The sequence below is a fragment of the Tauraco erythrolophus genome, chromosome 3, assembly GCF_009769465.1.
Source record: "Tauraco erythrolophus isolate bTauEry1 chromosome 3, bTauEry1.pri, whole genome shotgun sequence".
NCBI classification, from domain to species: Eukaryota; Metazoa; Chordata; class Aves; order Musophagiformes; family Musophagidae; genus Tauraco; species Tauraco erythrolophus.
This window is the reverse complement of record NC_141467.1, coordinates 36,360,743-36,374,915: the sequence shown is the minus strand read 5'-3', so window position 1 is coordinate 36,374,915 and position 14,173 is coordinate 36,360,743. Positions and strand designations below refer to the sequence as shown.

Genomic DNA, 14,173 nt, shown 5'->3' with positions numbered 1-14,173 from the left:
AAGCACTTCAATAGATATTTAATATTACGTATATAAGTAGTGCCTTGGATGTGAGCAGAGATTCCAGTTCTGGGTGTTGCTACATTCACTGAGTCTTGCTCAGCCTTACTTCTGAGCTTACTTTGGCTTTTCTTTATTTAAATTGTGGATATGTGTGCTTCGTTGGACACTCCTACATTAGCAACGAAGGAGGAAAGACCAGAATTTGATTTCCTGTGATGTATCATTGTTCTAGGACAATACGTGCACAGTGTGTGTTTTCTGGCAATGAAGTCCAAGCTGACCCGAGGCATGCACTGCATGCCTGTAGCCCACAGGCAGGGTGAAGTAGCTCCATGTACAGCCTCTGCAGACCGTCTTGCTGTTATGAACAGAATTCAGCGCCCACATAGAGCACACACACCTGGAGGACCTTGGAGAAAATATACTCTCCTCCTAGGGCAGGTGCTTTTGCATTGATGTTACAAGCAGGGTAGTCCAAATGGTAACCAGGAGTTTGGCTTCAATCTTGACTTCACCAGGAGTGAAACTTCTTGAAGGCACACTAGCAGTGCATTTGAGTGCAAGCTTCAGGTTCCAGCTATAGACACAGAATGAATTTGCACCTGAAAGCAACCTGGGAGAGCACCAAGTTGCTAGTGTGGATGCATGCATAGTGCTGCCTGCATTTCTGCTCTCAGAGTTGTCCAGAGACCTTCACGGAAACACCCTGTGGTTGCTACCAGTTGTAGGGACCCTGAGAGCATCCCTGGTCCTGGAGGTTCAGCTGCTTAAGCTCAGGATCAACTTAGAGCTAGTGCGTCTGAGGGCTTCCCCCTTCCTTTGGTGACAGAGCACTCCCACACAGCCCTGCTTCAAAGCCTTGGGAAGGCTGACATTCCTTTCTGTGGGATTTGCTTTTAAGCTCAGTCTTGACCACATGGCACCCTGACTTACAGCTCCAGCTCTGTTGCAGCCATGCCTGTGCCTGGCCATGGACCCTGCTGAGCTGAACCTGAATCCCAATGCAGAGACTCACTTCTCAGCCTGATCTCGGAACAGCCTGGTAACCACTGGGTTGTGTCTCATCCTGGTTACCTTTGCTAGACCTGCTCCTGACCCTGACTTGCTGACTTACCTTCCCTGCTTGACCTTGGTCCTGTGTAATTATTGTGGACTTGTCTAAAGATCTGGATTCTCACTTGAACCTGACTGCCATCCCCAGGCCTGCCCTGCTCTCCTTGCTCAGGTGTTATGGGACCAGGCCCCTGCTGCCTCTGCTCACCCTGTTACTGCTTTCATCTCTGGGTTCTATTTTCCTTGCCAAGCAGCCAGCCTGCACTGCTCTCTGATGCCCATATGCCTGTATTTCTTTCTAGAAATGACCATGGCACAGCAGAAGATGACATACTCACAGTTCTCATCCCAAAATATTATGCTGCAGCCAAGAAGTGGTCTCAGGCATGAGAGCTAGGGATTATACCCAGTCTTTCAGCTAAGATGTACTCATTAGGGGAAAAATAATTTTTTTTCTCCCATTATTTTTCTGAGTGCTTAATTATGGTTCTAGTACCAGCTACTACACTTTTCACCCCTGAATTATATACCTGCTGTCTTTCCCTTTTTAAGAATATAAATGAAAATAATCATTAAAATGTATTTTTCAGAAGAAAAGAAATGCAAAATAAAGAAGACAAAACATTTGTAGATTTTTTTAGCTGTTTGTAATATGTATGGTAACCCAGATGAATTTTATTATTAGAAAATAAATTGGGCTTTCTTTCAGACACTACTCTATGTAATGCTGGGACACTGAATATATTTTGCATTTCCTCTTTTAGTGTCTTTTGTGAGAATTTCTAAAAAAAATGTTAGAAAATATTAAATAATGTTCAGTAAGTCTGGGTTCTGTTGTGCTTCTTTGAGAAGCCTGTGTGATTGGTACTTGCATTGAATTTGTTTCGTATCTCACAGGGGCCCAAGTGAGGAGAACATTCCTCCCCATGAAGCAAGTGACAGATTACAAATCTTTCAAGCCAAATTTGATGAACTCTGGAGGAAGTATATCTCTCTTTCTGGTGGGGAAGAATTATTTGGTCTTCCTATCACAGGTAGATTCTCAGGGAATATGGATACTTGGTCCTAGACTATTAAATTTTTGTTGTGGGTCCTGCTAAATGGATTCATTGTAGAAAAATTCCTTGCAGTAAATTATTATTGTGTTTCCTATGCAAAGCAGCTGTGTGAAACTGGCTCTCAGTCTGCACATACATAAACACCAGGTGGAAAAATATTGCACTGTTCCATGTATCTCAGGGTCCAGCTGCTTAGCTCTGTTGCTTTTTCTGTTCAGAGCTAAGCGCATCTCCTGTCTGTACTCTTCCATGTCCAAATTTGGGAAACACATTGCTGAAGTACTCAAGTTGTCCCTGCTCCAGATATATAATGAATTCCCTTGGGCTGTGCAAGTCATCATAAGGATGATCTGTGATATCCTTATGTTTCCTAGTCAGACACACTTCGAGTTTGGAAGACCATGGTGTGAATTAAAGTTACAGCAGAATGTATGATAAGCATTTTAATTTGTGCATACTAAATTCAGTATATTTTCCTGTCTGAAGACATATGCAATAATCACAACATATTTGACTAGGAATTCCCAAAGATATGAGAGAAACTAAACAGAACATTTCCATTGAGGAAATCTATTTTAGCTACTTCTATTGTGTAACGTATTCTGTATTTTTATTTTGAAAGCACACTCCCCATCCCCAACCTCTGCCTCTTATGTATATCACACAAATTGAGATGGGAGATGTTTTAGTTCTTGTATAAAACTATAAAACTATAGTGTGTTCCTTTGCCATTTCAACTACTTTTTCAACATTATCTTCCCCACAGAGATTGGTGCTGCACCTCCCTTGTAAGATTATGTCTAGAAGAATATTTATTAAAAACTTACCAATATAAACAGTTACTGTGCATCAAAATCTGATGTTCTTAGTAATGTAACTGGAAAGGTTTGTCTTACTAGGCACTGTATAAAAGACCACAATTCAGATTTCAGACATTTATTAATACCAGTTTTAGAAATATATGGATTTTTATGTTCAGTAATGCAGTTGTAACTAATTAACATTCACAAGTTTATTTTAAAATTTGAAACAGAGTATCCTGAACTGCACAAAATTAAACGTGAGATTTCATTGCTTCAGAAACTTTACAGTCTTTATAATTCAGTTACTGCTAATATCGATGGATACAATGAAATTCTTTGGAATGATTTAAATATTGAAAAAATTAACAATGAACTTCTGGATTTTCAAAACAGGTAAGTTATTATTTGTTGGAATGCATATAATTTTTATTTCTAGCTTTCTGTGTTAATTATGTTGTGAAAATTGCCCTGAGGGGCAAAAATTTGTTGGTTTGTTTTAAGCTCAGGCTTGCTCAAGTGCTCAGCACAGTTGCACTATTTGCAGACAGTGGTGCAATATGCAGCTAGTGTGTGACCTTGCTTAGCTCAGTCTGTGAGTCACTTTAGGCTTGTTGGTGTATACAGACATGGTAGATTGTAGCTTATTTAATGAATAAAGTGCATAAACCTGTGGCAAGATGGTTGTAAGTATAAATAACCTTCATAGCTGATCTTCATATATTATCTTCTCAGGGATTTAGATTACAGCTAATTAATTATTAGTCTGTGACATTAGACAGAATTTTGATGCCTACTGTCTACTTCTGCACATTTGTATGGATTGAAATTGTTATTTCAACAAGGGTAGGTAGCCACACTAAATTCTGAGGGGTTTTTTATGAGGTTTGAGAGGAAGAACGTTTTCCACGTTACATGCAAAATAACTGTTGGATGAAACCGTGCTTTGTTGAAATCAGGAATTTTTCTACTGTGTTGGTAAAGACACACCTTTGGTTTTTCAACAGCCGTGGCTGGGTCTGCAAGACTTCCCCAAGCCAGCTTGTTACTCCTCTCAGAGCCAGGGGCTCATGAATCAACAGGACTCTTTGCCAGATTTCTTTGAATTCTGATTCCTGGCACTGGAGTATGGACAGAATTGCTAGAAAAGGGGAATTTTGTTACATGCAAAAGTGGAGAGTCTATATGTAGGTCTTAATTATTCTGTGCCTCCATTCCTTCAGAGTAGTTTTCTGTACCAGTCTGTGTTTTACTCTTAATGGGAGTTACAGAATATACATGGGAACCCAATTACATGCAAAAGTCGAAATAGAAATATGCAATGTTTTTATCCTGTGCATATCTATTGGAAAAAAAGATGCGAACTGTGTCTCTATTTTCTTTCTTTTATTATTTTTGTATAAGCATTTTCTTTACCTCTTTACACAGCAGCTCTGATCACTTTCTCTGTGAGTTCTGTCGAGATAAGTTCATAATATAAAGAGGTTTCTCTTCTGCAGAGCCTCTCTTCTGGTACAGCCAGTGTTTGTGTCTCTTTGCTTCATCAGTACTTCCAATCAGCTTTTGATTTTGAATTCTCCAATGTGACCTGAAGAGACCTCATCCTAAATCTTTGAAAAACATAGAAAAAGTTACTTGTGCTCAGGTTTTTTAGCCATATGGTATTTTGAGTGTGTCAGCATTTTAGCAAGGTCCATTTCTGTGGGGTGGAGATTTTCTTCCTTTTCTGGAAAAACTGAGTGAACTGTCTTCTAGTCATTAATTTGAAAAAAATAATATGTTTTTTAAAATAATAGTAAAAATCAATGTCTGTAAAATATGTATACTTCTGCATTTGGACGATCTATAAGTCTTGATATCATTTCAGTAGAATTCTGGAATCTGCGTCATCATTTTTTCCGTAGTTAATTGTATTTTACAGGTTGCTAGGACTCTCTTTATGCTTCCTTCTCCTGGAACTCTGAAGGAAGCCATTGCATGACAACAGTTTCGAAAGTTATGTGTTTCTCTTTTTACTTCATGTGTAACTTTTTTTTCCTCTCAAGTGTTGAGCTATATTTTGAGCAAGGTGACCACTAATAGGCAGTAAATATTTTTTTGTAATAGAAGTGTAAGGCAGATAGAAGTACTATCCTTCCTTTGACCGACTTGCTAGCGTTATTGCGTCAAACTATCCTCTATAAAGCTGGAGAATTTAAACAGTGTACAGGGGATACCCACAGAAATATCTGAGATGGTGTGCTGTGTTGTGAAAGGAGCAGGAATACTGGAAATGCAATTAGTGCTTTAGCATGTCTGTAAAGATATGCATTGTTCTTGAATGTTCTTTTTTTTGCTACTCCTTTTAAAAATAGTAATAGAATAGAAAACCTAGAGTGATGAAAGGAGGAATCACAAAAATAACTGTAGGTGAAAATAAATCCTTTAAAAAGAGATAAAAAGGATAAAAAATCAGAGAAAACACATGTGGTGGGGAACATTATGTAATTTTATAATAACGTAGAGAGAATTTTCCCTTTATGTTTTACTGTAATAATATAGTGTAAAGAGAATGTTCAGTAAATTTAAGAAGGAAATTTAAACCTGATCAATTAGTTTTTTAACATAGTATATAACTCATGAAGCTTGCTGTTAGAAGATATTACTGAGACTAAGAGAAAGAAAAATTATATTTGTATAAAAAAACTAGCAGTTTTCTTTACCAAGCTGAGAGATCCCATTTCCATTTGCCAGCCTAAGACAGAGTTTGTAAGAATGTTACTTGTGCCTCAGCACAGAAGTAGCCAGGAGCTGCCTCTGAAAGCTTTATCCGTACATGGCAGAGTATAGTTTTCCATTCTGCCATGCCTTTCTCTAGCATATTTAATACTGTCTATTGTTGGATTCAAGATGGAAGACTACACAGATTATTGCAGTGCTTTGACAGTATGCATATGTTCATACACCTCTTACCAGCAAGCAGGGAAGAATTCACAAGTGCTCCAGCATTTCGTAGCAGATCTGTCTGAGTTTTAGCTGTGAAAAACGGAGAAATTCTTGAAAGGAATTTTTCATTATGGGTTGGTTTTATGCAGCTTTTCGTTTCTGCCCTTGAGCTGTAAGAGAACTGCTGTCAGTTTTTGGTCCATAGCTTTGGCAGATAAAATTTGGCATGACTTGTTAGAAGTAAGTGGAGCTGTGACAATTCCTAGTACAAGAGGTTCTTCATTTTAATTTTTGTTTCATTTTGAAATTGTGCATAAAAGAAGACTTTTCTTTAAATATTTTTTTGTACAAACTAGGTATAAAATAAAACTTACTCGATTGAAACAGAAGTCTTTTTTCTGTTTGCAAGCAGGTCAGTTTTGTTTTAGAATGTACTTTATTTTACTTGAAAAAATATATGATATTTAATCCTTTTTCTCCTTTACAAAATCAGGTGCATTATCAAATTTTTGATTAAAGAATGACACTGCAAAAGCCTAAGTTCAGACATGAGTTTCCACATGAAATTAACCTCATTTAATTCAAACTGAAATAGAACCCAAACCATTCTAGGGTGAAATTTACTGTCTTTAGAAGTGTTTCATGCCTGCAATCAGAAACAATCAACAATGTTGCCAGCTTGCAGATGGATTTTTATTTACAGTCTATGGGTCCATTGGTTGAAAAATTAGAATATATTGTACTATTAGATGATGGATTGCGATTATTAAGAATAAAATGTTTCTTCTTTTTTGTGCTTTTTAAAGAATCCGTAAGTTACCGAAAGCATTGAAGGAATGGCAAGCTTTCCAAGACCTAAAAAAAAAAATTGATGACTTCACAGAGAGCTGTCCTTTGCTTGAAATGATGGCAAACAAAGTATGTTCAACATAATAATTTGGAGATAAGATTCACTTGAAAAACTCTATTGAAGACTTTGTATGACTATAAGATGCTTTCCATAATTCTTTTTATAAATAAAAGCAGCTATATTTATGGCAAAAATCTAGTTAGGCTTAGTTACAGAAAAGTAAAACAAAGGACTTCATAATGTGATTAGAAGAACTATTAATGCTTTCAGTGGAATGGAAATCAAGACTCTTCTATTTGTTTAACAGATTCAGTGCAAAAGTATGTGATCGTTCCAGTCCTAAAAATAATACAATTTTAAAAATCTTCCCTAATTCCTATGGACTTTTCTAGGCAATGATGTCACGACACTGGGAAAGAATTACACAAGTAACTGGACATCGATTTGATGTTGACTCTGAAAATTTCACTTTGAAAAATGTAATGGATGCCTCTTTATTAAAATATAAAGAAGATATTGAGGTACATATGTTTTTCTGTTTGTTTTTAATGAATAACTTGTGATCTGGGGCTCAGTGTTTTTGGAATCCTGTTCTAGTCAGCTTTGTAACATTAACAAATTTGGCTTTAGTTGGAGAATTCTTTTGTAGAATGGAGTTTGGTAGCTGGTATTAGCAGTGATGGTTGGTTTAGTTCCTTTTTATTCAGGAAAAGGATTAAATGGATAGATAGTGATAGTGTTATACTAATCCTTCCATAGAAGGAATTCGGTTGTTTTAAGAATAGTGTGATTCTGTCATGCTTCTGGTTTAGGGTCTGCGTACTTATAATTTTTGCTTCCTTTTAAATATCTCATCAGAGAGAAAGAAAAGTTGATATAAGTCTGATCATGTTTAGTGCTCAAAATCCCTGGAACAGAGTAGAAGTGGAAGATATAGGATTAAAGGAGAACAAGGTTCTTTTGTATTTCAAATGTGACTCTTCACAAGAGCACCAAGCAATGAGAAGGCTTATGTAATGTGCACAAGCTGCAAAGCCATTGCCTCCTCCATTTTGGGGACAGTAGTTACCTAGCAAGTACATTAGCTTTATGCTTGTTACCTTTTGCAAGGACAAAGTATAGCTAAAAGTAAAGAAGGAAAACCCCAATAGTTTCTAACCTCAGTTCTGTTGTCACTTAGATAAATTGGTGGTCCCTCCATAGTAGCGTTGTGATTTTTCTTGTTCCACAAAGGAACACTTCTGAGACAAAAACGTGAAATCAAACCTCTGCTGTACCCAATTTCCAGACAAGAATTTAAGCCGTGTGAAAAGTTCAGAGTGGTAGCCTTACACTGAAGACTTTAAACCTGTGATGGAATCCAAAATACTCCTGAACCTGGATTTGAGGTCCAATATGAGTAGCTGCTCCTCTTCTCTCTTATGCGATAACCACTTTTATGATAGTTCTGTCCTCACTGTCTTCAAGAAGTAGCAGGCAGTCATGTTGTCCACATACACTCTATTCTTGGACTGTTTGTTTGTTTTCATTGGTAATGTGTATCTTCCTTGTCTCCCCCAGTAGGTATATTTGACTTCAAATTTTAATTCATTTAATAAAAATTCTGCCTGCAGATTCACTGAGTCAGTGAATTTTCAAAAGTGGAAGGTGCTAGTGAAGATTGAGTATAGTCCATAAAATGTTCCAGTTACAAGTAGTACTGTAATATAATCTAGTTAGTAATATAATAATTTTGAGGTGTTTCAATGTATGTTTTCATTCCCTAGAACTTACACTGAAGTCTGCATCTAGCCAAAGAATTTTACTTGTCTTTATAAGTGTGCATTATATTAACCTTAGAGGAATGTAGTTTACTAGTTCTATTTTACACAGGATATCTGCATCGGTGCTGTTAAAGAGAAGGATATTGAAGCAAAATTGAAGCATGTTATCAGTGAATGGAGTACTCATGCTTTCATTTTTGGCCAATTCAAAACTCGAGGTGAACTCCTTCTGAAAGGATCAGATATACTAGAGAAAATAGCTTTGGTGGAAGATAGCCTCTTGATATTGGGGTCGCTCATGAGCAACAGGTACAAAACTTGATAAATGCACATGTTGTGTAAATCTAATTAAGCCCAAAAGTAAACATTGATCATCTTAGGTTCTTTCTCCCGCTAACTGATATTCATACAGGTATAACGCACCATTTAAGTCCACTATACAACAATGGGTTCAGAAGTTGACCAATACTGCAGAGATAATTGAAAACTGGATCACTGTACAAAACCTCTGGATTTACCTCGAAGCTGTGTTTGTTGGTGGAGATATTGCAAAACAACTGCCTCAGGTATGTTGATTTGTGATAACAATACATGAATGACACTATGTTGTACGAAGAGATTAGCCACATCACAAAATTTACTTGCCAATGCATATAATGCATATAAATTGTGGGCTGTGCAGAGGCAGTTCAGAAGAAGTTTTGCCAAACTGGGATCTGTCTGAGCTGCTTAGAATTTGGTCAAACCTACAGGAGCAGGACTGTTTGTAATTCAGATTGAAATGTTCCTATCACCTTGCAATATTATTGAATCATATGACAGCACAGGGCTCAGGACTACTTAATGGTACAAAACTGATGTATCTTTTCTCCCGTATGTGCCAACATCTCTTTCTTCCTGTGAGCACATGTTTATAGGCTTTAAGTCATGTGATAATAAAATCAGAGATTTTTCTGCATGAATTCTGTATTTGCTAGGACTCAGTATAACTAAGTTCCCCAGAGAGATGCATGTGTGCTAATCTGCGTGAACTATTGTAACCTCTTCAAAAGGCAATTATGACTTTCCATGATAGCAGCTTCAAAAGAGTTAAGGGATGATCAGGCTTCCTGCAGGAAAGGAATACCTGAATAAGTAATCCTCTCTGTTGCATCTCCTAGTGAGTGTTTTTCATATAGTTCTCACATACCACAGTTTAATAGCACTGGATCAACCAGTGCTGGAACTTAACAAAACCATTATTATTGGGAAATTATTAAATATGATTTTATTTCAGGCTATTGTTAAAGTTTATTAGAGAATCAATAAGCAGAAGAACAAATGCTGCAGCACACCTGAGGCATTTCCTCTGCTAATGCTACTTCTTATGAGGATGATACTTCAACCAGTATTCTGGAAAAAAGAAAATATGGTGACTATCTTTAAAGAAGGAAGAGAGGAACAGCTTGGTGGAGGAGTAATGATAGATGAGTGGGGTTAATTGCAATTTCTGAATGAATGCTGCAACAAATAACTGTCTGTGAGCATCTGGAAGTTAACAAGGAGATGAGTAACAGCCAGTGTGGATTTGTTAGGAGCAAAACTTGTCAAACAAATCTAATTTATTTTTAGGTTGGGCAACAAGCTTTGTGGATAAACAGTAGTTTCTGTGGATCTTGATAGACTTTTGACACTGTCTCATAGTACTATCAGAAAATGAGTCTTAGATTGCAGGCCTTTAAAATGGAGGCAGAAAAGTGAAATGCATAAGCAGCAATAACTGATAACTAAAATATTGTACCTGGTATTGGCCGAAGAAACACATAGACAAATTTGAGAGCATATGGAAGACAATGACAAGGATGAGAAACTATCCATGAAGGATGAGGCACAAGAAAAGATTCAACAAACTAGACTTGTTGGCTTGAAGGAGAGGAAAAGCTGAAGAGAAGATGTGATAAGTTTTTTAAAAAATAAGGGTTGCTCTCAACAGGAAGAAGACAATGTGTTCTCTGTATCTATGAATGGGATGAGGAGTACTTGGTGTACATGCAAGAAAGATTAAGCTTAGATATTAAAACAGATTCACCAGTAGCAAAGATTGCCTGGAGTAGCTTCTGAATCTCCAGCATTGGGCATCTTTAAACAGAAGACAGACAGATGTTGTTCAAGAGTGGCATGGGTATGATCTTGTCTTGTGACAGGAAAATGGCTTTGCATAGTCTCTTGAGATCTCTTCTAGCTCTCAGATAATTTATGATCCCATTAACACTTCATTTGTTGTAGGTGAAGGAATTTTTAAAGTCAGTATACCCAGTGTAGAAAAATATGTATTCTCCAGCTCCCAGCATTTGAGAATTTGTCTCCCTTCACCTACAATACCTTTGTATTGTTTGGCCCTCAATCTTAAGTTCAAGTACAAATCGTAAGGAGAGTCGTGGACCCCTTGTCCCGGCTATGCTCCCCCGTTATTCTGTTGTGCTCCTGCACACTGGCAAGAACTCAGCAAGCTGAAAAGTCCTTGGGACCTCAGTGCCAACTATAAACATCAGCTTGCTATGAGCATTCTTCTCAGAGCGAGCCTCTGAGTAAAACCAAAACACGGAGCTCTTCTAGCTGCTAAAAAGAAGAGCTAACTCTGTCCCAGCTAAAACCAAGACAGTATGACAGCTTCAGACTATTTATATTGCTTTTGTTTGTCAAGTATTTCTACTAACAACTTACTCCTCATAAGCCATGTGGAGCAACCATTACATGACATTGTGTATTACTATTAGGAAGACTGTAATTTCTGAGAAGGCTGCTGTTTGAGTTTTCTGGTGTGTGTTAGAATCCTTTTATATGGATGATTTTGGTGCCCAACATGAAGCAAAAGACATTTTCAGAGCTGTCCCATTTGGACTCTTTCTCTTGCATTTTGAACTCTAGTCATTATAAGCACTGATCATTATAAGCATGTCTATAAATATTAGTCCTGAAAAGAAGACTTGAACAGCAAAGGAAATATTAAACTGTTACTTTGTCTCATGAAATTCTTTAATTTTTAGAATTTGACAAACATGTGGAAGAGTTAATGCATTTTTCATGTACTGTAGGAAGCTAGAAGATTTCAGAACATTGATAAATCATGGCAGAGAATTATGCAGAGAGCCCATGAAATACCAAACATCGTGCAGTGCTGTGTTGGAGATGAGACTTTGGCACAGCTATTACCACATTTGCTGGAACAATTGGAAATCTGTCAGAAATCACTGACTGGGTATTTGGAAAAAAAACGATTACTATTTCCAAGATTTTTTTTTGTGTCTGACCCTGCTCTTCTGGAAATCCTTGGTCAAGCATCTGATTCCCACACTATTCAGGTACAAGTAATAAGGCAATAATGTTCTTTTGATCAATCTTAGTAAGTGAAGATCACAGAGGATTTCATTATTTAGTTGAGAGAATTTCTTTCACTTATGGAAAGATTTATAGAATCTTTTAATACAGGATTTAAAGGCAAAGTAAGGATGCCATATCAGATCAGTTTATGGAGCTTTTTTTTTTCTGATTCTATTGTAGGCACATTTACTAAGTTTGTTTGACAATGTTAACCGTGTGGGATTTCATGAAAAAAACTACGACCAGATTTTATTGTTTGAATCTCAAGAAGGAGAACAGGTCAATATTATTGAACCAATTTTAGCTCAGGTAATGGAAGTATATATTGCAGTTCTTCATGACTTGATTTAAAGTAGATTTATGTTTTACAGACCAACACTATCACATCATGCTATTATTCGACTAGCTGAATGAAAACCTTCTGATGTAAAAAGCAAGAGCAAAGGCCAGAAAGGACAGGATATTTGTGTCATTCTGTAATGATTACTTCACCTGTTTTTTCAGCAGTGTTGATGTGAAGTGCCAAATCCATCACATATCTCTAGAAGGGCAGTGGAGCATAAGGAGGAGAGAAATCTTTTAAAGATTAGAGAATAACAAAGAGGGAAATGGAAGTAAGAAGGACTGGGCTTTTTCTCCTTGTGAATGATTCATAAACTAATTCTTTAAAAGTACTTTCTTGTTTATTTCAGGGCAATGTGGAATTCTGGTTAGGTCAACTGCTGAATGGGATTAGGAAAACAATCCACACCATCATTAGACAGGCATCAATGGCCATTAGCGATTCAGGATTTAAGCTGCATGACTTTCAGGCAATGTTTCCTGCACAAATAGGACTTCTGGGAATTCAAATGATCTGGACCAGAGATGCAGAGAATGCACTGAACAGTACCAAAACAGATAAAAAGGTAGTATTTAATGAGTCTTTGGGGATTAATTAAAAGCATTGTTTGGAACAGTGCATATTGTGAAAAGTTAAAAGTAACGTGTAGTACAAAAGCACAAAATACTAGTTAAGTAACCAGGACAACAAACTAACAGGAAAATGGAATGATAAAAAATGTGTTAAGAGGCCCCACCTCCTCAAAATCCCCCAGGATGTGCTTTAGAATTGTTCCTAATCCTGTGATTTTCTCTATTGTTCTCTCGGCGCAGTTATTTTGGGAAGGGACAATTTCTCAGTTTGGGAATATAGGGAATCTTATCTTATTACTTTTGCAAAATCAAATTTGGAAAGAAATAAGAGCTCCCAAAATTGGGGGAAATAACTGTGCTTCATGGGTGCTGGTCTACTGTAACAAAGTGCATTAAATTCTTCAGTTGATGAGCTCTTTTTTTAGGGAAGGGAAAGAATAGAAGCCATTTGAGGAGGTGCTGGTTTAACCTCAAACACGTAGAAAAGGTACTGTTAACACCAGCAGTGTCATTACTAATACTGAATCTATAAAGGAGGAAGGAGAGGATGTAACTAATGAGTTGCAAATTTCTGTTAATCAAGAATATATGGTGAGATTGGACTAAGAACTAGTAACACCATCCTATCATAAAAGCAAAACCAGGGGAATGGTACCATGCTGTACTTTGATATTGAATGGAAACAAAGACTACAGATTACAGACTACGGAGAAGACCACTTAGTGCTACGTTTTCTGCATTGTACAAAGTTTAAAAAGGGCATAGACCTGCTTTTAGTCCACTCCATTTCATATATTAACTAGACTCAAAGATTATTTTGCGTTAACTAGAGAAAAACTTTCATTTATTTGAGATGAACAGTGTGTGTGAGTTTGGGGGGTGGGGAGATTGTTTAGTTCTTCATTAGTTTTGAAGTGGTTTTAGCTTTTTTTTTTGGTCAGCAAACAGAGTGCATTTTAGGCTTTGCATATATTTAAAGCTAGTGTGATTGTTCTCTGACAGATTCAGAACAGGAGTATGTAGGAGCTGCCCTTTCTGAAGCCTCAGCGCTTTATAATTTGTTGTGTGTCAGGAACATCACTGACAGAGGCTAATGCTGTTTACCTAAGTCAATATTGTATAGCCAGTTTGTATTTTGTTGAATTTTGTAAAAGAATCTGGTGCCATAAAAAAAAAAATTTTAGCATTGACATCTAGAATTACACTACATTTCCCCCCTCCTATGGTTAGAAGATGTGCTAGATGTCCAGGTTCCTGTTCCCCCTAAAGAGCAAATATTGCTTGGGCTGATGTGCAATACCCAAACTCAAAGACTGCTTGTTATGAAAACATGCAGAGATGCAATCAGCTGAAGATGTTATATATAGAAGAAGGAGCAACAGTCTTGGAATAAAATCTTGTGATGTGACCTGTTCACCCAGATATAGCTTTTTTGTATTCTCTTGA

General features: G+C 37.0%; 1 protein-coding gene across 1 annotated transcript in view; it reads left to right on the top strand.

The window, feature by feature from the left end:
• The window catches only part of LOC104375270 (dynein axonemal heavy chain 5), a 168,285-nt gene that overhangs the window by 37,846 nt on the left and 116,266 nt on the right, over positions 1–14,173 (top strand). The window contains exons 30-38 of the mRNA XM_086609153.1: positions 1,954–2,090; positions 3,148–3,310; positions 6,646–6,757; positions 7,082–7,210; positions 8,562–8,761; positions 8,865–9,018; positions 11,527–11,793; positions 11,993–12,121; positions 12,505–12,720. Of these exons, the coding sequence (XP_086465279.1) occupies positions 1,954–2,090; positions 3,148–3,310; positions 6,646–6,757; positions 7,082–7,210; positions 8,562–8,761; positions 8,865–9,018; positions 11,527–11,793; positions 11,993–12,121; positions 12,505–12,720 (1,507 nt within the window). The remainder of the gene's footprint in view (positions 1–1,953; positions 2,091–3,147; positions 3,311–6,645; positions 6,758–7,081; positions 7,211–8,561; positions 8,762–8,864; positions 9,019–11,526; positions 11,794–11,992; positions 12,122–12,504; positions 12,721–14,173) is intronic.